Here is a 26,916-nt window from a genome sequence, read left to right on the forward strand (position 1 = left end):
CAGACTAGATATTTCAATATTTACACTGGGTTTCCCCCAGACAACCTGCTGCCCTTTGACCCTGCTAAGCCCAGGGTCAGGGGAGCCAGGGCAGTCCACTAGCGGCCCCCGTGTTTATTGTGTTAAGAAATGTTAAAAGTCACAAATGTTGAACAAGCAGGCATCATAATTTGGAAATAATAAGTGCGTCAGGTCAATGGGCAATTGGTGCACAACCCTCACGTCCAGTTTGACGCATTGACTGTAAATCTGGCTTAATCCGCTCACTGGTACTGGAGAAAAAGAAACCAAACAACACTTGTCCTGGTGGGGAGGGCAAGTAAAGCCTGGTGGCCTGTCAGGCTCATGATACACTGAGGGAAACCCTGTTTATAGGACGACGTGACAAGTGTTTTTACCTTCAGTATATTATCTGGTCCTTCTTCTGAGTGAAACCGTACAGATGTATGTAAATATGGAGTAATAGACACAAAATACATGAAAAGACAAAGTGCATGAAGCTCTTTGCTCTCCGCCTCTCATTATCCTCCACACTCATATTTTTATCTTCACACCTACTCAAGTGAACACACACAAACACAGAGCTCACACACCACCCTGTGCAATTAGGTCTTTATCTCAGACCCTGCTAGCTCGGCACTGTTTGTCCTGACAAACATGCACACACACACACGCACACACTTGCACAAAAACCCGTGATTGGTTCCTTTATCTGTAAGCTGTGCTTTCGCTCACTCCATGCTGTACGTCGACAGCGCCCTTGGTCATGACAAAGTGCACGCTGACCGATGGCTGTCAACACTGCAAGGTCCGATTTACTTGCGTAACAACCAGGTGTGTGTGTTTGCTGAGCGGAATGTTAGCGCAGGTGCAAAGAGTGAAATAAAGAGTTGGTGTAAGATGTGATGTGTGATAAGGAGCTTAAAAAGCATGAAATAAGATGGTGCTAATCAGAAGGAAGAGGTCTGTTTATAGCTGAGGGCATCAGCGGTGCAGCCCCCACCTCCACACTGACTAACCCACACAAACAGCAGCACAAGCATCAGCTGCTGTCATTTGGCTCCATTCTGGTTTTCTCACCTTCAGGTCAAGCAGCAACATCCTGCAAACACACACACACACACACACACACACACACACACACACACACACACGTTTGTGTCCACATCTAAGGTTGTTTAGCTCCAGAAACATCTAATCGTCTGCCTTCCTGAGCCACGTATTAGCAGGTCTCCAACAGTCGACATCTTTGGTTTTAGAAATTACTTAATAGATGCTAGTGCTCTGCATATCTGTCATCTGAAGGGTGTAAAATATGCAGACAGGAAAACCACAGTGTCTTCCTGTTCAAGCCTTTCCTACACCAGCTTGCTGTCCAGTTCAAGTTCCTGGTTCAAAGCACACCTTCAAAGAGCTTTAATGAAGCTATCCATGGAAATCTGATCATAATAAAACAGTAAATGATACAGGGTTGCATTCGATTGTGAAGTGGGAGCAAAATGGAACGAATAGTTTTGAAAATTTGTATGTATGCAATGCATTCATTGCCAATCCCTTCACTGCTCATCTCTTCCTGTTAAAGAAAAGGTTCTGTTGATGCCAGCAGCATGCAGCACCGAGGGCAGGGTGTGTTCAGGTTGATGTGAAAACTTCAGCTGTTGTCTCATCTAACCAAAGCAACTTCCTTCCTGTTTTTCAATGTTGCTTACGTTCCTCGTGTCAAACTACAAGAACAATGAAAGCAGTTCCTTCAACAATGTCTTTCTTTTTTCCACTAACAGTCGACAGATTCTGCACTTCCTCCCGAGTCTGACACCTCGGACGGAAGCCTGATATTGAAACCTGTCAGCTATGCATTTATGTCCAAAAAATGTGCCTAATAAAAGAAACTAAAGACGACTTCCTCTTGAATTGCTGCAGACCTTTGACCTGCTTTCTTACCCAGCCTGTCAGTGCAGGTGGACCTTCATGTCTCGGTAGGTCTGCAGTTTGTCCATTCTCTCTACATGCTCAGATTATGGATTGAACAGAGTTTTGGTGTTGAATGCTTCAGATATTGTTTTATGGTTTGCACACAAACTGCAGTTCAGACATGAGTTAGAAAATGTCACTTAGGCTGTGAGAGTCTTCAACAGTCTCAGACAGGAAACGAGATCATTCACATAAAGTTCACAAGTTCTTAGAAGGAAATTTGAGGAGGTGGAGTTCTATCAAGGTTTAGTTTATGAGGAAGTTTAAGGTTGTTCTCTCTCTTCACACCGTGACGAACCATCTTTCTGTCTTTCAGGAAATGGGTGGGAGTGGCTAAGAGCAAGCTGTCGACTGGGACCATCTGAGCCAAATGTTCTCAGTCCATTTGGACCCAGTTGCTCTCTCTTGTCCCACACAGCAGGAAGTTTGGTTTTGCTACCCAATCATTCCTTTTCTGGTCAATGGATTCTCTTTAACAATTCAGCAGTCCATCCCAGGAAAACAGAAAAAACTTGCAGACACACAGACCGAAGGGAAATTCACACAGACCTTACATCACACAACACTTGCACTTGCTTTCGCTCTTTCATAATACACTCGTCCTACACCACTGCTTCACTCATGATCACAAACTTTATTGTTTCGGTTTATCTGTTTCACAGTGAAACTTGAGTTAACCTTTAACTCCAGGCTACAACCAGCCTGATGACTCATCAAGGTGACCGTCTGGCCTGGAAAGAGAATAAAACTGGCTTCAGATGGTGGGGCAGGCATACGTGAGCCTGCTCAGCTGCAGAGGTGAGCGGGGGACTTCAAAGGTCGGGAACACCTGCTGGGGAGCAAATATATCCATTTGATAAAGCACCTCATTACTAACATGTCTGATTGCTCCAGATCTAGATTTAACAGTGGGATGAAGAGTCAGAGTAGTTGAGCTTGAGGACACTTCAGACAAAAAACACTTTAATCTAAAATAAACTGGGTTGGAGGTTAAGAGCTGAGACTGACTGAAAAAACAGCAAGGGGAGGAATTATTTCTAAAATTGCACTTTTAATTTGTTACCAAAAATTAAGAACATTTAATAAAGCCTTTATTAATTTGCCTTATTGCTGATTTCATCAGAGAAATAAAAACATGGATCTGGTTGCACTATAATGAATTGCTGACTAGTTTATACCAAGTGTGAACTTGCATTTTTTATGCGAATGTAATTTTCAGCCAGTTGGACAGAGTCTTACCTCGGACACTAATGATGTTGTCCAAAATGGTCAAAGAAAAGAGTGATGGCAAAAAAGGAGAAATGACGAAAATAAGCAGACATGGCAACTGATATTTTCATTGCAATAATTACCAACATTGTCAACAGACCCGAACAATCTGAATAACTCAAATACAGCAGAAACAATACCTGCAACAACATTCAAGACAAGAGGTAAGATCAGTGATGGTAAATTGTCAACAAGATGGCGGACATCAGGTCAGCTATTACACATTATTTCACATATTCTCCATTTGCAAAATATATTGCAGGGTGGGGCTGCACAGTGGCGCAGTCGGTAGAGCTGTTGCCTTGCAGCAAGAAGGTTCTGGGTTCGATTCCCGGCCTGGGGTCTTTCTGCATGGAGTTTGCATGTTCTCCCTGTGCATGCGTGGGTTTTCTCCGGGTACTCTGGTTTCCTCCCACAGTCCAAAAACATGACTGTCAGGTTAATTGGTCTCTCTAAATTGCCCCTAGGTGTGAGAGTGTGTGCATGGTTGTGTGTCCTGTGTGTCTCTGTGTTGCCCTGCGACAGACTGGCGACCTGTCCAGGGCGTACCCCGCCTCTCGCCTGGAACGTTAGCTGGAGATGGGCACCAGCAACCCTCCCGACCCCACTGAGGGACAAGGGTGAAAGAAAATGGATGGATGGATGGATATTGCAGGGTTAGAAAAAAAAAAAATCACAAAATGAGTTTTTTCCAATATCATGCAGCTCTAGAAAAGTGACAGAAAATATCACCTTTTGTTGGTTCAGCTCGTTGGTTTGAACCTACAGATGTTTCACTTGCTGTCTAAATTCTCATTAAGACTGATGAAGAGTTCAATTCTACACCATGTAGGACTCCGTCAGTGCTCGGCAGAAAATCAATAACATGTCTGATCGAGATCAATAGATAAACCTGCAACGTTAAATAATCTCACTGAAGTCAGATCCAGAACCGCACAGCATTCTGGGGGATTTAGACAGATTAAAGTCTTTGGCTGCTCAACCTCTAAGCAAAGTTAGTGGGAACAATTAACTCACTCAATCTTTGGTTGCCTAGCAACTCACTCGCTCTTTGGTTGCCTAGCAACAACCTGTTGAGTAACATGCTCAGCAGCAGTTTAAAGTTTTGCCGCAGTGTCTCGTAACTGCCTAAAAACAAAAAACAGACATGGAGTCAAACAGGAAAGGTTCCTCCTGCCAGTTTGGGAGTTTTTCAGATATTCAAAACAAAAAACTAACAATTAATTATTGATATCAACTAATATGAAACCCTTACGTTGTGGTACGTTTTTCAACAATATTGTCCAGCCCTTTTAACACTTTTAACTGGGTTAACTGTGTTAAAAGTGATCCATCTGCAGCTGATCCAGTCGAGTCTAAATGTTCAAACCGTTTATTTTTGTTCTCAAGAGACAATAACTGACTAACAGTAAAATCTGTGACAGAAAGCTCAGATTTTTATGCAGCAACGGATAAAAAGCATATCTGTAAAACTGCACAAATGTAAAGAATCAGTCGGTGTGTAGCACCTTTCACATGCACACCTCTCACAACCTAAATATGGCCGCCGCGCGTCGTACGCAGCGAGGCTAGCATTCCCCATGTGGCAGCGCACACAGGAGTCTCATAACTTGCGGCTCTGACAGGGAGGAGTCCTCTGGCTCCAGCTTTGGTCATCTGCTGATGAAGAGCCCCTCTGCCAGGGGAGCCAATCTGCTGCGGCTGCTTCAGCAGGGCTGTTAGAAGCTGCACATGCTTGCATGTAAAGCCAGGCAGACAGCAGAGCAGAATAATTACAGCTCAGGATTACATCTAGGGAGACCTCATTAAATCCGTCTGCCATCATCTCTCTGTTCCTCTGTCACCTGGTATCTCTATCTGCCTCTCTCCTCTGCCAACTCGCCTTTCATCCCTCCGTCATGCATCCTCCTCTTCCTCTCTGTGAAGATTTCAACACTGCACTCTGTTTTCCTCTGTGTCAGTTCCCTTTCCTCGCGGTACTATTGTCTTTCAACCTTTCCAACTCCTCAGTCCTAATTATTTCTGCTTTTTTAACTCCTCTCCTCCTGCTCCACTTCATTTGTCATCCTTGAAGAAGTAGGGGAGGATATGACATCTGAGCCGGTGGAGCATTGGAAAATGTTGACATGAATCTTCTAAATGATCTTAATGATCTTAATGTTTACCATCCTAGGATTACATAATTAATATAATTAGCTAAAACTAAAGCTACTGTTAAAACTGTAGTTAGTCATGGTGCTTATTTAAAAAAAAAAAAAAAAGTTTTTTATCATCCATTAAAGGGAACGTCTTGACAGAAAAGCAAAAAATCTTATCAAGTAATTTTTGTCAGAAATATGTATTCCAAAGAAGAAGACCATTGGTATACATATAATGTTGGCTGGACATTTAAAAGAGTTTCTGTCCTCACTGTGCAGAGGGAAACTTCACTAACTTATCAAACTGCTGATGTATCTATAGTTTGTATTTCAATATATATAAATATTTTATATGGTCTCATGTATCTTTGAGTGAACCTACCTGCTTTGGCTTCCTGTCACTTTGTTGCAGTTACACCAGAATTTCCACAATGTGGGATAACAAGTGAATTTCTATTCTTTTCTTTTTCAACAACAGGGTCTGTAGAGAGCCGTGTACTGAATAAAACAGTGACCTTTAATTCTAAGCATTTTTTAGAAGATAATAGTCAAGTTCTCTCCTCCCAACAGGCATCAAGAATCTCCTCTGAGACAATTTCTCCAACGCTCCATTCAGGAAAATCAGAAAAAGTGAGTCAATTGATTGTAAACATTTATAAAAATGTCTTCTTTCAAAAGTTTTTCTTCTGAAGAAAGTATCCGCTTGATGGTACTGAAAAAGAATCAGAGAAAACAGGTTGCAACTTGCTGAAAGTGGTGCAAAACGTGGGTATGGACTGAACTCCGAACACCGCACAGCATTCTGGGAGATGTAGGCAAAGGAAAGACTAACTACTAAAACACTCACAGCCGACTAAACAAGGCTGGTGGTGGTATCAATTAACTCAATGGCTCTTTGGTTACCTAGCAACTCACTCACTCGTTTGTTGCCTAGCAACAACCTGTTGACTAACTTGTGCAGCAGCAGTTAAGGTTTCCCCACCGTGACTCATAAATGCTTAAAAGTAAAAAACAACATTGTGGAGTGAAAGGAGAAAATGAGTACAACAGGTGAAGAGAAAACTGGATAAAACAGAAAAGGCCATGTCATGAATTCAGGCAGAAATTCACCCAAATCTAATCAATAATTATTAATACTGACTGATATCTAATCCTAGTTTAATATCAGCCCCAATTTTAGATATGCTGTACGAAAATTTTTAATGAATAATCTGGATTTTTCTTTAACGGTTCAAAGAAAAACCCAGGAATAAGTGAATCATTTCAGAGTAGCCACTAAGGCTAACATGTTAGCATGTGGGCTGTATAGGAGGAAGCTGCAGACCAATGCATGGACATGGAGAACATGCAAACTACACAGAAATGCCCCAGATGATGCCGAAGTCCAGAATGTTCTTTCTGTGAGGTAACAGTGTTAAAAACTGTTCCACCGTTTAGTGTGGCAGTGTCAATATATTTACACTGAAAAACTTAAATTATTAGTATGTGCCGACTGAATCTGTCCTCATTTTTCCAGCTTTTGTTCTGCTTTTCTGCAGCCTGTAGAAAACATTCCTCCTAAACTCTTTCTGTACCCTAAACATCCAAGATACCAACAAATCTGACTTTATCTGCATCTGTTTTCTGTTTCTCTTCCAAGGCAGCAGAGATGAGACTAAAATAAGACTCTGTACTATTATGTGTTAACTCAAATTCCCTATCAAAGCAGGTTAGGGGAATTTGCCTTGCTCAAATCAAATCCCGACTTTATTCACACAGCGTGATCTGATAAAATCAGGCAAAAACAAAGGCTAGGTCTGTGCAGAAATTCAGAATATTTTTACATGTATATTAAAAATGAATTAGAAGCAGGAGCCTTTCTAATAAATCATACAAACCAAGCTTTGCTGGAGTCTGCGTACTGAATGCAAAGAAAGCAAAGGGAAGAGTCTCTGCAGCAAATTCAGTTTATCTGCCAGCTGCACACTGCAGAGTTTGGCTTTATCTCAAATATCCAATTCTAACTGTGCTCTTTAATATCCCTCTAACAGTTTTTGCATCAAATGCTCCACACAGATCCTATTATTTCTGAAGTCCTGCAGCAAACAAACAAATGTCCTGCAGTTTCTGCTGGCAGAACGCTACAAAGAAACACGCTGCGTAAATATGTCAGCCAAGAAAAATCCGATCGGACTGAAAGGAGAAAGCCCTCTGGGGGATTTTACTGAGTGATTACCAAACAGTGAGGGTGACATAAAGAAACACTTCTGCATTTCCAATAGTCAGTAGAGTTACAGGAAGTGGTTGCTCCAGGAAATGTTGATATGATCAGCATTACAGCCGGCATCATGTGCTTTGTTGGAGGTGCTTTGAATGATTCGAAGATTGGCTATCCAGATGGGGAGTGACTGGGGTAATGAGACGGAGGGAGGGGAAAACAGGGACACAGCTTTAATCAGATCACCTCAGATATAATGCCAAAATGGAATTATTCACATTTCCTGTCCTCTCATGATTCAATATTAATAAATTACTTGGAAGGAAATGAGCAGAAACCAGTTTTTAGACACAACGACATTCCAGCGATCGCTTTAGAATCACTATAAAACAGGAAATTTATTGGAATTATTCCCCGTCTTTTGTTTTGAATCTTAGGAAATCTCTAATCAGGACGAACTTGATCTTTTTAATAAAGGCACACCTTGGTCTTCTACAGCTGCTGTGTGTTAACCTGCAGTAAACCTGGCAGTGGTTCCTGCTCAGGCTTTTATTTTCCAAAACCAGAGGAAAAATACTCAAGAGAAAAGTTTTAATTGCTTTAACCAACCCAGGCTCATAAAAACTCACTGCATCACCCATTTACACCACAAAACACAAAGTCTCACCAAGTATTCATTTCTAGTTTCTGGTGCAAATATTTAAGACAAAACTAACTTGCAAGTAACTGTTCAACAAGATATAGGAGTGAATTTTAAGTCAATAATGTCCATCAATCAGGGATTTACCAACACAAAGTACAGCACAACTGCAAAGATGGGGGAAATGTGGTTTTCAGATTGTTTTAACATAAAAGTCACAAAAGTGTGGCAAGCAATTTTTTTTAGCAGTGTAAAACCATTTTTATTGCAATTACAGCTGCAAGACTCTTCAGATATCTCTAGCTTTGCAGATACATTCCTGTCCGACCACAGGTGGAGTCAATTTACAAATTAGGTTACTTCTGAAGGCAAACTGGATTTTAATTTTGAGCAGTGGGGTGAGGGGGATTTATCCAAATGCACAACACACTTCTCATGTCTTTATCTAGTTAACATAAAAAAAACCACTAGTTTGTGTTGGTCTATCACATAAAATCTTAAAAAAAAATGTTGATGCTTGTGGTTGTAACAGGACAAAACCTGGTGTATGTTCGTAAAGGCATCCCATTCCTCAACGGCTTGTAACTTTTTATCAATGCGTATAAATTTAAAAAGGAAAAATTCAGATGTTCTGGATTTATGTATACTAGGACAAAAGTTAAGGCAGAGATAAGTAGATAAGTAATCCAATAATCCTGTGCAGAATAAATCTGTTCTGATTATCACTAATTATAACAAGACTGGACATGGTGTTTCTGGAATTTATTATACTGAAAAGATGAAAAAACTCCAAACATAACAAACTTCCAATAAAACCGAAAAACAGGTAATTCAGTAAATTAGAATATTACGGAAAAGTCCATTTATGTTAGGAACTCCATCACTAACACATTCAATTGGACAAAGACTGGTGTTTATTTCTCTTATTCGTTATAATTTTCCACTTACAGATAATAAAAATATGACCTTTAAAATTGGCTGTAGTTGTACATACTTTTATTTTGAAGGGAGACCAAGAGATTTTAGCTAATCGTGTTTGGCTGTGGTTCCTAACCCCTGCAAATACCAGGCCATAAATTAAAAAAAAATAAAAAAAACCATCAAATAATCCAGTCTCCGTCCTGCATCTGAACATAAAGTGCCTGAAAATGCACAGTACAGCTTACATGTACTTCTGTTCTGACCGAGGTGTGATCCAAACCTCCCTTCCTGCAGCTACAAACCGAGCTACAGTCACCATCAGCTGACTTCAGATCAGCTGAGTTGGGTCACAGTAAAAGGATTCCTTTGTCTTTCAGCTCTCTGAACCAACATCAAATCTGCCAAATAGGTCCAACACAAAAATAAACACTCACAGTCACACAAACACATGAACAGAAGCACAGAGAGACGACGGAACACACACACACACACACATTCCTAAAAGTGTGTAAAGGCGTACATACACACCGACCTACCACACGTTGGTGCAACAAAGGAGCTTTGTTTTTCATAAGAAGCTCTGATTAGAGCACAGACCACACACACAGGCATCGTGCTGAGCAGATACAAACAGAGCCAGAGACGGTTCGCAGGGAAAACAGACTAAAAAATGAAACAAAGTGGACAGAGGAACAGTAGATATAATATCCATGCAGCTCAGGTCCCAGTAAAAACCTTCTCAGGAGTCTCTGTCTCCTCCGTCAAGCTCACCACAGTAAACTACTAAGTGTATTTTTCCAAGTTGAGGAATTAATTTGCAAATGTTTCAATGAGTTTTAAAATAACAAGTTTGGTGTCAATGTACATTCTACTGTACTTCATTAGTTCAAAGTCTTTTTGTTGACAATAACTACTTTGTGTTATCTGGCTGCATATAAACCTGATTGAAGAAAAATCACATGTGGGGCTCCTCAGGGCTCTGCTCTCTGGTCACTTTTTATTCGTTACAAACCACACCTCTCCTATCAGATTACTAGTCTCTTCTAGGATACTTATATTGACGACACACAACTTTAGATTTCCGTATCGCCACAAAGAAAAAAAAAAAAAGAAATCACATGTGGGGCTCCTCAGGGCTCCAGTCTCGGGTCACTCTTTATTCCTTACAAAGCCCCCACCTCTCAAGTTTCATCAGGGCATAATATTGGTCTCTTTTAGAATATTTATACTGATGACAGACAGCTTTATATTTCCATATCACCACATGCCAACAGCCATTACAGTCACAGAGGAAGTGTGTTTATCATATCAACAAGTGGATGAATCAGAATTTTCTCCAGTCACACTTGGAAAAAAATTGCCCCAAAATCATAAAGAAAAAAAAAAAATTGCCAGAATTAAGTTGTTGTTGTTGTTTTTATCAAAACAGGGCAGCCAATCGTATCACTACAATACTAAGCAGATTACTAGATACCTTTAGCCAATGATTTACAAGGATAAGGTTGATGGAGAGATTCAGATGAACAGGTTGAATCAGTGCCCAACTCAAGCACTCCCTCCGTTTTCTGATTCATCTCTGGAAAAGGAGGCTAATAATTATCGCTGAATCCAGAGTCTGGAGTCCAGGAGCAGAGCACCCTTTGCTCCCGGTCCTATCAGCCCTCTTTGGCACCTTCTCCAGCTTGCTTAATAAGTGAGAACATGTTCTTTCACCCGCTGGCCTCTCTTAGCTCAGAACGTCTCTAGTTCCTCCTTTTTTTCCCCTCACCAGCCTCTTTCACACTTCCACATCACTTCACCAGAATCTGAAAGTAAAAAAATCAATTTCCCTGCCCTACTCTCCTCCTTTTTACGATCATATCACTCCTCTGTCTTCATCGCTATGTCAAACTTAGAGGAGAGAAAAATACAGCAGAACTTTGCTTATTTTAATCCACCTCTGTGCTCTAAACATTTATTTTCTTTCATTAAATTCTCCCTTTCTCTCCCTCCAGCTATATCCGCCCCCTTTGCCACTCAGCATGAAAACCACCACCTTTTTCTCCTCCATGTTCCCCCTCCTTCCCTCGTTTTATTCTCCTGTTCTGAGGCTTAAACCTAATTATCTCCTGCTGTAGGGAGAAAAGCCGCACACACACGATGGGAACAGCCTGTGGGAAGCGGCGCAGCCGCGAGGGACGGACAGCGTTTGTTCTCCCTTCGGCCGGTCGCCTCCAATCATGTCAGCGAGTCCCAAACACTCACGGAGCGAGAAAGACGCAGAAAAAAACAAAAACGGAAGACAGAGGCTTAATTTGACATCTTTACTTAGATCATAATGCAAGATGAGGCAAAAGTTTGTGGTCTTCACTGCTGAGAAAGTCTAATCAAAATAATTAGACGACTGTACGTCACTGCTGGTTAACTTTATTATTAGGTGAGTTTATTAAGCAGCTGTCTTTAATCAGCCTGGAGAAGACTCAGGCTTCCTCTGAAATAATTCAGACCCTGCAAGTAACATCAGTTTCACAAACTCCTTCAAACTCTGTAGCTCAAACTGTAGTTTGAACTACATGACTATGAAAAGTCTCCATGACTCTTCATGAGCTGAGAAAGTTTTAGCACCAACATTAGTTTCTTTGAGCAGAAAAGACAACAATTTCCCTCAAAAAGCTAAAGTTTGGTGTGTGTCTGATATTTTTCAGATGAAAACTGTTACTGACTGAAACGTATTTTACTGTTTCAAGCATCTGGTGTCTTGTAATGGTATGGGAGATCAATTATTATTATAATTGTTATTATACTTATTATTCATCAAAAGGCCAAAGAAGTCCATCCTATTGGGTGCGGATCTGTCTACCTCCAGCAGGACAACGCACCGTGCCACAGAGCAGACATCTGAAAACTTTCATCCTAAAGATAAGAGTCGTCCAGTAAACAGGAAATCCACAAATGTGCAGCTGACAAAACTGCAACAACTTTGTCCAAATGGACCAAAACCTTTAGAGGAATGTTCTGCACTCCTTCTTGAATCTTTTTATGAAAAATGAAAGCAGCTCTGAAGGCTAACATTCATTAAATAGCCAAAACTCGTTAGGGATATTCCACATTTTGGGGCTTTTCATGCACATTTATTGGATTCCCAACCTCAATAAAACAAATGAAAAATTATAATCCTACTCATTACCTACCATCGGCTACAAGGATGTAAATCATTGACAGATTTCTCATGGGACAACTTCCGATTTTTCTTTTTCAGTAAACAAATACTGGTGCGTATTTAGTTGAAATGTTCCCAACAATCCAAGCATTTAGAAGTCATTAGCTGGAGAGGACACATCCCCTCCTGCAGCCATTCCAGGACTATAAACTGTGTTTATGGTATGACATCCTCTGTTTATATTGCTTTATGTGGGTTGAAGACAGTTAATGATTGAAAGAGGAGCTGCCTTTGGGTTTTAATAAACAGTAAAAAGAGGTCGTGGATGACTCTTGTGACGACCGAAAGGCCTGAAGAAACCAAAGAGGGAAAAAAAACTAGAAGAAGTACTAAATGAGTTGATGCCTTTTCATGAACATCTCATGAACTCTGCAGACTGACAGTCATTTAACGTTTTCACCAGCCAGCATCCAAAGAATTAAGTAAATTCAGTTAAATGTATGGGTGGTGCTCTTTATAAGGGCTTGGTAACGACATTAGCTCCACTAATTCACTTATGTTTTTCCATGCATCTCTCTTTTGCAGCCATCAGCCGGCCCCTTTCACTTTTACAGCTACATATTTGTTTTTATAAATCCAGGACCAAACAGCTGCTTTGTGACATTTACCAAAATGGCCGCTTGAAACATCTGGTGACATTTGATGGTCGTCCATTCAGCTTGAAATGTTCGGTGCGAGTTTCCTCCAGCAGCCGAAATAAGCAGTTCATCTGTGATGTCACTGATCAAAACAGCTAAAACACAGCTTCCATATAAACATAACCTTGTTATGAACTGTCCTTCACATTGCTGAGTTGTAGCCATTATATTTGTTAGAGTTTTTTCAATCTTAACTCTGTAATTGTTGGTAATTGTTCTCTTCTTTGGTTGAAGCTTTGCATGTTAGGACAATGACTTCCTCTGGTTTGAGGCTGTGCAGCTAAACGGTTTCACTGTTTTTACTTTTGGACAGTCCCTATGATTCGTAACCGTGCCAACAAGGTACTGTTTCCAACTGGGAGCAGCTGAAAAACATCTGAAAAGCTAAAATAATACTTGAACTACGACTCCAAATCAAAAAAGGAGTTGGAAAGGAGGGTTCTTGGAAGCTTTCAAACCACAGAAAGTCTTTGGTCAGAGGCTGCTTCTGATTCGTTGGAGGACTGACTGCTACAGGACATCGTTTTTGTTCTCTTCTAACAACTTAGAACTTACATTTTTTTGAAAGATCTCCAACTGTTATTTTCTCCAAGGTCTGATCCCCAACACCAGAAAACATTTTAACTAGCACCAGTTTAACTAGACCAGGTCCACTTGCTAATAGCAAGATATATCAAACTTATAAAACCACTAAAACATACAGTCCTCAAGTTTAACAAAGTCTAACAAAGTCTAACAAAGTAGTGGGGGGTAAAGTTTCTGTGTCTGGGTGAAACAGAAACACAGAGCTGCCCAGTTTGCTGCTGTGCTCTGCTGGCTGGAAGACGCCTCTTTTCATGTGGTTACAAAAAAAAAAACCGAGTTTGGCTGTTTCGAAATCTAGTCTGCCGCCAAAATCAAGAGGGTCGTGGTGTGGAAACTAAACGGACCGACATCACTGAAGCACTTAGCAAAACCCAATGTGTTGCAGCGCTTTTCACCGATTTGTTGAAAACACTTGATGCTGCACACGATGCTGAAACAGAAACTCAACAGTACTGGGTTTTCTGGTTGGCTGGTGTGATAATGATCTTTCTTGTGAAAACGGCGCGTGCAGGCAGATGGTTTCACTTCCATGTCACTTGCTGTCAGAATCAGATCCTGGTTCATCGTCAACTATGAAAACATAAACTTCAAAAGCAATACAATAAATGTTAAAGGGAACAGCGTGTGTATGTATGCACAACCAGTTTTTTTATTTTTTTTAAGTATTTTCATTTAAAGAAAACAGAAACTCATTACTAATGGTGTCCCTCAGGACTCAGTATTAGAACCACTTCTATTTGTAATGTTACAGTTCAGTCTGGCTCTGGCTTTAATCTAGAAGGATAATTTGGCTCACCTGTATTCAAACCTTCACACACTCACTCATCAAAACAGTTACCATGGTAACAGTGTTCAATTACAAGATCTTGTTGTCTGAACCAAACGTCAATAAAGAGCTGGGAACACTTTTTGGGGAAAAAAGTCCTAAAATTTAACAAAATGATGACCTTGATCATTTTTATATGTTTTAACGTTTAAATTTTTTAATTTATGAATTAACTGTATTATTAAAACTAATCCCAGTTATTTTCCTTATTTAGTGCATTCCAACTATATGATGCTTTTCAGAATAATTAAATATCTTTTAAGACCAAATTGAGTTTTAAATTGTGATAAATCCTGCCAGCTAATGAGGCAGACTTTAAAAGAAATCCTTACATCTTCGGGGCATCCGAAGCAGGAATAATTCATCTCTGGATTTCTGATGCTCTTCCTCCGGTCTCTGGAGTTTCATCAAACAGAGCCAGACCCTGCAGCTCAGGATTTAAACTTAAAATATAAACATTTCAGACCACAATAAGAAAGAACTGCGAAAGCTAACATTTCTTCCGATCGTCGTGGCTGCACCTGAAAATGGCTTCCTCACTTCTGCTCGTTTATGGGAGAAACTTCCTAGTCTAGTTTCCTCAGCACACACACACACACACACACACACACACACTGATCGCTGCTGGAGAGGTCAGTTTGGCAGCTTGGCGGCGAGAAAGCCATTGAACACGTCTGAACACACACAGGCTCCAAACACAGATGGTGTTTCCTGCATGCAGCTTGGCTGTTCACACATGACCCGGTCCCTTTGGTCACTCGCCCAATTATCACGTCTCTGACAGATCATGTGTCCAAACACAGATGCAGCCCCATCATCCACATGCACCTGCAGAAAACCTCCACATCTCTCAAGTTCAGCTTTAGAGCTGGTCACTGTCTGATGGGATGATGGCAGATATTGAGTTATTGTGACCCTGACTGAATCGTCTTATTAAGCAAGAATCTGTACAGCATTTAAAGAATCTATTACAGAAAAACACAATTATAGTATAATATGTTTTTCAGGCATCTAGTGCCATTTTATAGCCCGCTAAAGTAACTATGTTGACTTCAGATGTAATAAAAAGCTATGCATTTCACATATGATTTAAAAGAAACTTCTCTTTGTAATTTAGCACCTTGAAACCGGGCCTCTATCGCTTAAAAAAAATCCCTGCTCTTTCTGAAGCTCCACCTTCTGAAAGTCATCACAACATGGCTCCTCTATTAACCCTTTGACAACATTTTACCAGCACTGCAATGAGAAGAAGCTCCTAATAATGAGCTCAGCAGTTCCACCAGGTGTTAACTAATTGCTGCTGGCTAGTCTGAAGGAGCAGCGTGGGGCAGTCGTAGGAGAAGGCTGCTCTGTGAAGCAGAAGCGCTGAAGCTTACAAACTACAGCTCTGATGAGTAGCTGCGTCCAACCAGGCGTTTTGGACAGCTGAATGGTTGCCATGGAGATTAAAGGATTTCTCAAACATGCATGAAAGAATCAAAACAACACTCTAGGTATGTGTTTGATGATTGAATAACTCTGTAACATGATGTCAAGCTCAAAAAAGTTGATTTCACATAATACCGCCCCTTTAATGAGCGGCTGTGATCCTGACAGTATCGTCTCATTAAACACTAATCTGTACAGAGACAACATCAGCTCTCAGCTAAAAGCATTTAAGAATCTGTTACCTAAAAACATAATCAACTCCGTTAAAACCAACTTGATGGACACGCTTTTTGTAGGGTGGTAATGGACTACTGATCCACTCACTGGCATCAGACACACAGCTGTGACACACCGTTAAATTTAAATCTAATCCACTGACGTGGGTGGCTTCTTCACACACACACGCACACACACGCACACACACACACATTGCCAAGGTGCTGAGAATAACGGGATAATTCACCATCAAAAATGGTGACGTCTTCCCTCTCAAACACCTATTTTTAAAAATATTGTTGAGAAAAGAAAATTTAAACGTAAGTAAATGCAAAAAAAAAAAAAAATTAAACCATTAATCAATTTTCTTCACCGACTTCCTTTCATCTCAATTTCCAGCTGTTATGAATTGATGCTTTGAAACTTAATAATGTAATCAGCCTGTTAGATGCAGTCCCACTGCAGTAGATGCCCACAGTTTACACACAGGACAACGTCCAAGAGGTTAAAGGTCAAAAAACCATTAGAAACAAACACAAATAAACATTAGTTCCTCTAACACTTAAGCACTACACCGACACGCTAACTAGCAGAAGCTAATACTGAAGAGCTAACTTCATTTTAAATTATATCAGCTAAATGTGCGTCTGGCTTTTAGCAGAAACTCCAGTTTATTGTGGGATTATTGGACTGATGGCCATGAAAACACTGGGAGACAGAAAACATGTCACAGATGTAGGAAGATCTGCGCTAAGTAGCACAGGTGAGTCCCAACAGAAATATCATTAAGTACATCATGATACCATAGGAGACATAATTACCAGGCAGCTTTAATGAAGCCACTCAAGCAGATGAAGGTTCAGAGGAAACCAGCAGCACTGGGGTTGGATTTTAAATCAGAACTGACCCCAGATCAGGGAGGAAAAATCCACTTATTACAGATTCAGTCAGAGAAAACCTGAGCAGCCGGAAATAGAAACAGGTTTTTATTTCCAAGTAAGTAGTTCCCAAAAGTCCAAACCTGTTCTGACTCAGATTGGATCTGGATTTCTTTTTTATCACTTTAATAACATTGACTGAAAATAATTCCCTGGATTTACCCTCAGCCTAGTTTGGTTTTACCATCTGTATTCTCCACAAACCAACAAACTGGAGGTGGACTCTGATTTGGCAGTGGCTGTTTTCAGCTTTTTGCACCTTTTTTGGCAGAAGCTCCATTTCTGAGCTGTTAGCTTGTCATGATACAAAATCAGTTTTCAGTCAGAGGCGTCTTCAGATTGGTTGTAAGCCTGGCTGCTACAGGAAATCCTTCCCACAGCATCACTACTCAAAACGACTATTTGAAGATACTTGGATGATTTTAGTTACAATATTTTGTTTCGCTTTGGATCAGCAAAGTTTTTTTGTTTAAATCCTAAAATATAGAGAAAGTAGTGGAGGCACCAAGATGATGGAAATTTAAAAGGGAGGGACATATTTGTTTTAGTTAATATATTTATTGCAATATATTAATGTCAAATATTAATAATATTGTATCACCCTCGCTGACAAAAACTAAATTATTCCTTTGGGTGAAATGTGATTTATCTAAAAGTTTTCCATCAGTGTCTAAAAAAATCTAAATACAGATGGATAGAATGTTAAACTCAAGTTGTTATGTGGATAAATGTGTCAATTAAATGGAAATCAGACTAAAAAGCACATCGTTTATCCTGGACAATATAGTAAAGCACAATGTCTGGAAAAAAACATCTGAAAAAGACAAATTTAACGCAGAAATTCACGAGCCTAACAAACAACTAATATAGAAAGTTATATTGAAACCACAAGCAGACCAAGAGGAACAATAAGATCATCGGTTCTGAAGAAATAAAGAGCAAGGAGGTTTGAGCTTATATCCGCTAAAAGACAAGGTTGGCTTCTTCTTCTGTCCTTTGATTAAACATCTGACAGACCAGCACATGATCGCCACCTATGAGGCTCCAGTAAAAACTGCAATTATAATAATAATGTAAATCAACCTGGATCTCATTTCCTTTAGAAAACAACATGTCAGCCTCATCTGGACCATTTTCCTCTGCTAACTTACACCATGTCAGCAAATGTGTTTAAGTTTATTCTGCAGAACCGGTCCGGTTAATCAGTTTGCTAAACACGGAGGGAAGCTGGGGCTTCCTTCTTCTTCTAAGCTGCAGAGCATGAAAACTGCAGCGCTCTCAAAATTCACAGCATTTTTAAAGTGCAACCAAATTGTTCTTCCATGCCTGTGGACCAATGAGGAGGCAGCATTCAGAGGAGGAGGTGGAGGAAGGTCACAGGACCTCAGAGCAGGAGACCTGGATGTTCTTCAGGGCAGCTTTCTCCCTGGACTCCATCTTCTCTTCAGCTCACTGAAATCTTTCAGTTATTTATCAGAGACGTGCTTCAAACACAAAAGCAAAAGAGCAAAAGCCTCTGTTTCTTTTTAAACTTAGCAACACCAGCAAGCCCTGCAAACCAGCAGCATGTGACACTGGAATGAAGATCTGAAAACCTTCAGAGGCTGAACACACCATGCATGTTGGGAAACAAACAACTGATGGGTGATGGGTAAATATGCTCACACACAGTAAACCTGTTCACATTGTGCCACAACAGAGACAGAGTTCGATGTATTTGATAGGTTTGAACCGATAAATCGACCCAGAATTCCTTAATTTCAGGAGAGAATAAAAAATAATCATGTCTATGTTGAAGAATTCACCAGTGTTGAAAGTCCCACTTGCAATTAGGGCTGAACCTAACAAGTACTGCAGTAAATGATTATCCTGTTGATTCATCAGGTAAAAACATTTTTTATTTAACCATTTAAGCCTTTCTATACAATATTTAAATGACATTAAAAGATGCAAATAAACAATTAAATTCCTTCTTAGAAAATAAACATTTTATAGCCTTAAATGCAAACACAGCATTCCTTTAGTTTACATTTGAAGCAAAGGATGAATCTGCTGCTAACAACCATTTCTAACATCAACATGTGATTAGCTTGGCCATTTCCACTGGACTTAGCATCAATACAGTGAAGGGCTGATTATTATTATTATTATTATTATTATTATTATTATTATTAATTGATTAGTAATTGGATAGCAAAAGGTGCCTAAGAGGAGATTGTTGGGTTTTTTTTTGTTTTTTTTTTAAAGAATTTGAACCAGATGAAGCTAAAACTTTCCCACCTGAGGAGTTCAGGATGGAACATATTTGCAGATGAAAGGTTTCTTTTTCATCTTAATGCAAATATCTACATTTTTGACACAGTTTAGGCTCTTTTACTGCTTGAATTGTGTTACTCTTTCAGAGGATGGCATATTTTGACTCTGTATACGCCAGTTAAGGATTAATTGAATACCAAATACTAAACTGATTAATCATTTCAGCTCTACTTGCAATTAGCTGCAAGAAACACACTAGACCCAACACTTGAATACAAAGGCACCCCACCATTTTCTGCCACTTTACTATTTTGCCTTAATAAATCCCAATAAACTCTATTAAAGTTTGTGGTTGCAAGTTTATTAAATGTGGAAAAATTCATGCAGCATAAATACTTTTGTGAGCCACTGGGTTTGATTTACTGAACATTTCATCCACCGAGACGAGAAAAGAGACAGCGGAAAAGGAAGGAACCTCCGCAGAAAGACAAAACAGCCGTTGAAATTGCAAAACCAAACAGTTTGCAGTAGTAAAAAACTGGAGGTTTAGCACAGCAGTGACAACACCCTGCTGCCTCCAGCAGCTGATGCCCCCACTGAGCTTTTATCGATCAAACCAACTGCATTTCTGCATATCCACACCCGAGCGTGTGCCGCTCACAGCTCCGTGGATCTGGGTCGGTTTGAGCAGGTGGACCTGCAGATTCACTGAAGACGCTACTGTACATTTTACATTCACCGATTACAAAAAAACACAGAAGGAGATAAAGTGGGAGAGGAAGGATGAGGGGAACCTTTACAGAGTTACTGGACCGTGATTATGGAGGACTTACTTCATTTGTTTGACGATGGTGCTTTTCCCTGACTCTCCAGCCCCTGAGGGAGAAAGACAGAAGAAATCAGTGTAAACAGTGTGTGTGTGTGTGTGTGTGTGTGTGTGTGTGTGTGTGTGTGTGTGTGATAGACAGAGGGGAGGTAGAGGAGGGAGTGGGAGGAACAGAGGAAGAAATGGGAGCTTGAGCTGAGCAGCAGGGGGTGCGGATAAAAAGGATGTGGAAAGTGGCTGCACCTTTTCTCCTAATTTTCTTCCTCCACCCTCCATCTTGTGACTTAGTTTGACAAACAGATTAAATCCTTAAAGGTTGCGCTCCCTAAAAAGAATCAATGATGAGCAAACACTGCTGCTGGGCCTGCTGCTGCTGCAGCTGCAGCAACCTGCCATTTTTTCCATCTGCAGCTCTCACCTCTGTTGCTTTTTGGAACATTTCACCACCTGCCACACCTTTTTTATTATTTAAACTCCCTCATTTATTAAATGTGACTAAAAAAAATGTAGGTTGTATTTTAGAAAAAATGACAATTCATGACGCCCATGAATTCAATTCTTATTTTCCCCCTCATCTCTGAGGCGTCGTGTTTCTGCTGTAATTTTACTCCCCCAGTTCCCTCCATCATCGCCACACCTTGCGCCGCCCAGGCTGGCCCTCTCCCCGCTCCCCGCTCCCCGTCCCCCGCTCCCCCGTCCCCCGCTCCCCGTCCCCCGGCCTTACCGAGCAGCAGCAGTTTGACATCTTTGGCCGCAGTCAGCCCGTCCTCCTTCAGGTTCTTCTCGATGGCTTTGCTCCGGTCCAGAGCCGCCCTCTCCTCTGCGCTCAGCGTACATCCCATGGTTAGAGAACACAGCTTGATGGCGTTACCGGTACCAGGATCCACGCAACGAAAACGCACCAGACCAACGGGTTTATATCAGAGGAGGAGGAAAAAATCAAATCTGACTGCAGATCCTTTGAATTGTGAATATTTCCACCTTTTCTGAGCTCTGCCTTCGATCCCCTGGTTCTCTCTGGGCAGATCCCTCTCTCTCTCTCTCTCAAGCCGGACGCAGACGCTCCGTTAGCGCATTAAATCGGCGATCCAGTCGGTGTGATCCAGAAGAAAGAAAGCGAACACGGTGGAGCCACCGCAGCTGGCTTCGTGTCCGTTTTCGTGGCGTTCTCCTGACGGTGGAAACCTCCGTCCCTTCGGGTCTCCTCGGCGCTGGTTCGGCTGGTTACTGGGCGGCGGTGGGCTGCGCTCGCATCGCTTGGTGCTTCTTCCTGCGGCTGGCGCACAGCGGACCGTTTCCTCCGTTCGGCTCCTCCGGGGCGCGCTGCGGGGACTCGCTCTGTAGCTCTGCTGCCTCCCGGTAGATCCGGTAAGGGCTCGATCTCTCCTCCGTTAGTTCCTTCGTTCACTTGCGGCTTGCTGACGTCACAGCAGTAACAGTTATTGCGGGAGAGCGTCCAGCCGCTCCCAGTGGCGCGGCCTGGTGGTGCGAAGTGAAACAGGTGCAACTAAATAAAATAGAGTATTTATTCTTGTATTTATGTAAATAAATGTTAATTGGCATTAAAAATTCAGTTAAAAAGTGAAACATTTTGTGGATTTGTCTGTTTTTGTCTTGTAGCGAAAACATAAAATTCAGTTTGTCTAACAACGTAAACATGACACGATGAATTAAAATATTTTTTTCCTGAAGAATGTGTGGTTTTAGACTTTCCTAAACTGCTGACTTGACAGTTGGCCAACAAACAGGTCACTCCCGGAAAGTTTAGTGGAAGGAAAATGCCTGCTAGAAAAAGGGATGACTGCAGTCTTGACCAATTGTGAAACTGAAACAAAACGCATTTAGGAGTTTTCTGAAAGATTTGCAAACTACGACTGTTCCCTTTTCATTTCAAACAAAATTTAACTTTTTATTAAGGTCACAGGATCCAAGGGAGGGGTGATGAGGCACAGAGTGTCAGTGAGTCGGCTCCGGTGGGAGATTTCAACCAGTCCAGAGTCATTATTGTGATGATTATGGCTTTCAGCTAAAACCCAAAAATCAGAACATAAAATCAGACCAATAGAAGAGCAAATATTGCTGTCAAATACACCAAAGTTATGCTAAGCAGACAGTCTGCGCTTCCATCACAAATGTGTGCAAAACTTTGTGAATATTCTGCTAATGCTGAAAAAACACAATTTTGCAATTACAGTGTTTTATTTAAACAACAAATACAATTTGTTTACAATCATGCCACAGCTTCCTCCTTCTACTTCCTGTTGTCTTCTTTGTGGTTTCCACCAGTAGTAACATCTGGTTGTGGATCACGTGACTCAGGTGATGCAAAAAAAAAAGCGTTTTCATTGCAGTTTTGTGAAATACATTCACTTTGACACAGATGAAAAACTTCCTCATCCTAGCCCAAACATTTTATGGGAAAATGTGAGTTTTTCTAAATTGCAGAATTTTCATTAAGCAAATTTATTCTTGTAATTCCAATTTGCGCAATTTTATGCTTAATGGAAACGGAGCTGGTGACACCCTCCACTGGGAGGTCATCACTACAGAAACTGGCTGTTCACATCTTTCTGTGTCCACGCATTTTTATGTAAAATTGAGTAGAAGGAAAAACTGTAGTAGAATCTCTACAAGCAAGAAGGATAAATATTTTAGATTTTCACCTTTTGGAGATGAAAAAACAATGAATAGATTTATTGCTTTATGGAAGCCATTTTCTCTTTGTCATTTTTTTACTCAACCAAAGTTTAAAGACGCCAAAGACCAAGTTTTAAATTGAATTGTTCCATTTTTCCCATTATGTCGACATAACCCTGGTCACTCCTTTACATCCAGGTGTTATTTCATGTCTGAATGATCACAAGGAAACGATGAACTGCAATGACTGCAGAAACATTCAGCCGACCCTCTTATCAGCTGTGTGTCAATAATCAAGTCATCTACTTGAAATCATTTGCTCCCATTGAGTCCAACTGAATCTTAAAGTGGTCTTCCTGCCGTCGTTCTTCCAGCTTAAATTTTTTAAAGGCAGCCATACAAGTGTTTCACCAGCAGAGACAAAGGTTTATAAATAATCTGTTCAACGAAAAGCAAAAATTGATAAACTATTAATGGAGTCAAAAATAGCTCCGGTCCTCAGCTCGCCTGAATGAAAATGCTTTCAGATTTCCTTCAGTGGATGATTAACTGTTTTAGTCATCAAGGTCACCTTCACAAACGGTTTCTCTGATGTAGTTTTTGCCTGCAACGTGTTTATCAAACTCAATTTCTCCAGTTTTCTATCTTTAAAGACACAGAACACTGCTTAAGGTTTTAGATTTTCACTTTGAACCGACAATAGCATCTCTATACATTAAATAAAATAAAAAAATTGTGCTAATTCACAATATTCAGAAACGTTACAGGTGATAAAAAGTGACACGTTCTAATATTTGACAGCACTGATTAAAAAAAAAAAAACATCCTCTAAAACAAGATGAGTGAAAAACTGAAGGATAGTTTCACAACACCACTTTAACACTATTTCAAAATATAAAGAAAGTGACTGAAAGGTCTTGAACTGTGTTGAAAATAAAAAGACTTATGTCAAAATATTTTTTTTCTCAAAAGAAGGAATGTTCTGTATTTTCCACCCGACAGTAAACAGCTTTCCATGTGTGCCTGCATCCAGTACAACGTCACTGTAGAAAATGAAAAGCCCATTTTCTTCACGCAGTCATGGAAGATTAGTTTTCACATTAAAACTTAATAAAAATTAAGATATAAAACTAAAAAATGAGACCAAAATTAAGTTTGTGTGTGTGAATCCTACATCCTTGCAGCTCCTGCAGGATTTAAGTAGATAGCAGCCAGTTGATGCTAATCAAAGGCCTTTTTTAACTAATCACCGTTAATGTATGTATTTGTTAAAACTGTCACTATGCCATGACAGAATAAAATGAGACAAAAAGTTAGTGGAAAAAAAAATCCAGTTCCTGTAGTCCAACTGCCATCTGCAGAAATACACAGCTTGGTCAGAAACAACCAATCAGAGCCAGGAGGAGGCGGGTCTTGGCACTGTCAATCATGTCACGGATGCTCAGGCTAGTTAGCATGGTTATCGACGATGGTAAGTTGTTTCCATGCTATTTGGACATTGAGTAGCGCATACCGAAGCAGATTGACAGCACTAAGACCTTCCTCCTGGCTCTGATTGGTTATTTTTAACCAGGAGTTGTGTATTTCTGCAGGTGGCAGTAGGACAACAGGGAGCTTGATTTGTTTTTCACAGCAAACATTTCACAAACTTCAACATTTCAAGTTTGTGAAATGTTAAAGTTCATATCAGGACAATGAGCTTCAATAAGTGTGGCTGTTTAGAACAATGGAGAACCTGGTGACATGTTTTAGGAGTTCAGGCCTGCATCTGAATGAAGTTGGTTCACGATGCACTGCACCATGTTAGCAAAAAGCAAGCGCAGCAGATCAGCACAAACTGCTCACACCAACTTTCAGGCGCGGTGGGGGAGGTGCAGTGCAACCACAAGGCCTGGGCACCTCGCAGCCACACGGGGGGACCATCAAACTCCTAGCACAACTCCTGCTGTAAAGACAAATGTGAAAAAATCTGACTGACAGCTACAAGACGGGCCAAACTGGGTCACCACAGCAAAGAAACAGCGCTGCAGGTAGCAGAGTGGAGGGAAACTCCAAATCTGCCCGACATGAACGACGACTTCTAACTACTTTCTACTGAATTATGGGATGTACTTAGTTTTCACATACATACAGTTTACTATCTAGTTTGGTTTCATCGTTGTGTAAATATGGACAGTGTGGAATCTGTGTGTTTTGTAGCCTTGAAATGAGATTGGATCAATCTTATAATCCAGTAAAGAACAGAGATAAATAAAACCTTAATAGGCGAGTTAACTTTTCTTTTATAACTTCTAGGTGAAGAGCTCAACACCCAATACGATATTATCTATAATAGAATAAACCCATCTTTAGACAACAGTTAGCTGAGCATCAGGAAATGCTATCAGGAAATGTTAAACTTCAAGAAAATATACATTTTAACTGTATAACAGATCATTAAGTTACAAATTTTAATGTATAAAGTGAACCACAGCCACTTTGAAGGACGTGTACATAGAAACACGAGGCTAGCATAAAGTTTGCTTCGATTTTCTGTTAGATATGAACTCTCTCAGCAGACTGTGGTTTCTGTTATAGAAGCAACACAATACACACGCGCACAGACACACACATGCACGCGCAAAGAGCGTGAGAGATACAGACAAGAAATAGTGATGTGATGCAAGACTTTGTGGGAAAGTGTAAGAAGTAGAAGATTGCCTCAAACTGCGAGAGGAGGGACCCACTGACTGGCAACGAGAAACGGAGGAAGCTGAAACCCAATTCTGCAACACATATGAAATATGCGCTGACAGCAGTTTCTTCTTTCACTTCACTCTGTTCAGGCCTGAAGACCGGTCCACAAAATCGTTTTTAGACAATATAATTTTAGTTTGCTCAGTTCTGCCTTTTTTGATCTCCTTTCAGATTCACCTGTTTTAGGCCCTTGTCACTTTAAATCCAAAGGAGCTGCTGAAGGCCACGCCCCCAACTCAACGTTTACACTCGCATATGAAAATGGCTGCAAACAGATGCACAATTATACAACTGTACATCTTTAAAGTCTTGGGTCTAAATGGCCGTTTTGGTCTAATTTTGAATTTACCCTTATATTTTCACCTTAAAAACTATTTACCTTACCTTGTTTGGTATCATTATTTTCAGAACATCCTAAACTTTGTGATTTTACAGTGTTTGTTTCCTTTTGACAAAATTTATTATCACATTGGAGCAAAAAACACACACAGAAACAAAATCCCAGTAGAAAAAATATTGATATTTTTACTATAAAACTCACAAAAAATATTGAACAAACCATTTTTACAGTCTAACATGAACATTTTTTAGGTAAATTTTAAGAATCTTTGGACAAACTTAGTAAAAAACAAATTAGTAGTCATATTTTCACCATATTGTGGGTAATTTCCCAGGCGTTTTTTTTACAACTATTTACAAAATATGTCAATATTTCCATCACAAATTTTCTCCAACATCACAATGTCTCAACCCTCCCCCCCCCCCCACTTTCAACTATTTACAATATTTACAAAATGGGTGCCACAAGACAAACAAATTACTTGTGCCATTGTGCAAAGCAGTTTCTGTCCATCAGAAGGCACAGTGGCACATCACAGCCCTCACATTTCCAGGGAGTGTCCTTCCTGACATTGTTCACCTGGAGGCAGTGTCTGCACTGCAGTCTGCCATTTCTGGCATTTTGCTGAGCACTAATGGGCACAGGAATGTGTTCAGCTGCCTTTCTCTTTGGAACACCTGCCATGTCCACACTACAAAGCTGACTGGCCATCTCCACATTGAAGTCTTTGTGCGTCATGGGCTTCACTCCTTTGGCTTTGCACAACTCTTGGTGTAGAATGTAAGCATTTGCTGTGGCAATGTCAACCAAATGCATAAGCACAGTCTTGTACCAGCGATAAGTTTTCCGTTGTGCAGAGTAGTATTGGATGAGTTGATCCGACAGGTCAACCCCACCCATGTATTTGTTGTATGCCATGACTGGTGTAGGACATGGAATGTCTTTTACAATCCAGCGTTTCTCTTTGTTCTTCACCCTCCTTTGCACCGTCTCACCTGAAAACGCAGGATGGATAGTGGAGCAGACAGACACCTCCTGTGTGTCCATCCACTTCACAAAGACCAGTGGGTCCTCTCTGATCCATCTCACTGATCCTCTTCCACTTTTTTTAGTGAGAGCATTTGGCCTTCCTTTAGGACATCCCTTTCTGGATTC

At 40.6% G+C, this 26,916-nt stretch overlaps 1 protein-coding gene across 2 annotated transcripts in view; it reads right to left on the minus strand.

The window, feature by feature from the left end:
- Positions 1 to 21,490, minus strand: part of gnao1a (guanine nucleotide binding protein (G protein), alpha activating activity polypeptide O, a) — a 107,296-nt gene extending 85,806 nt beyond the window's left edge. The window contains exons 1-2 of one of the 2 annotated variants that reach the window (XM_008412506.3): positions 20,773 to 21,483; positions 20,056 to 20,098 (exon numbers count right to left, since the gene is read on the minus strand). In XM_008412506.3, coding sequence (XP_008410728.1) covers positions 20,056 to 20,098; positions 20,773 to 20,890 — 161 coding nt within the window. In that variant the 5' untranslated portion in view covers positions 20,891 to 21,483. Of the gene's footprint in view, positions 1 to 20,055; positions 20,099 to 20,772 lie in introns of both variants that reach the window. The other variant, XM_008412507.3, reaches the window with a different exon arrangement.
- Positions 21,491 to 26,916: the final 5,426 nt, after the last annotated feature.

The sequence above is a fragment of the Poecilia reticulata genome, chromosome 6 (assembly GCF_904066995.2).
Source record: "Poecilia reticulata chromosome 6, P_reticulata-male-v2, whole genome shotgun sequence".
Lineage (NCBI taxonomy): Eukaryota > Metazoa > Chordata > Actinopteri > Cyprinodontiformes > Poeciliidae > Poecilia > Poecilia reticulata.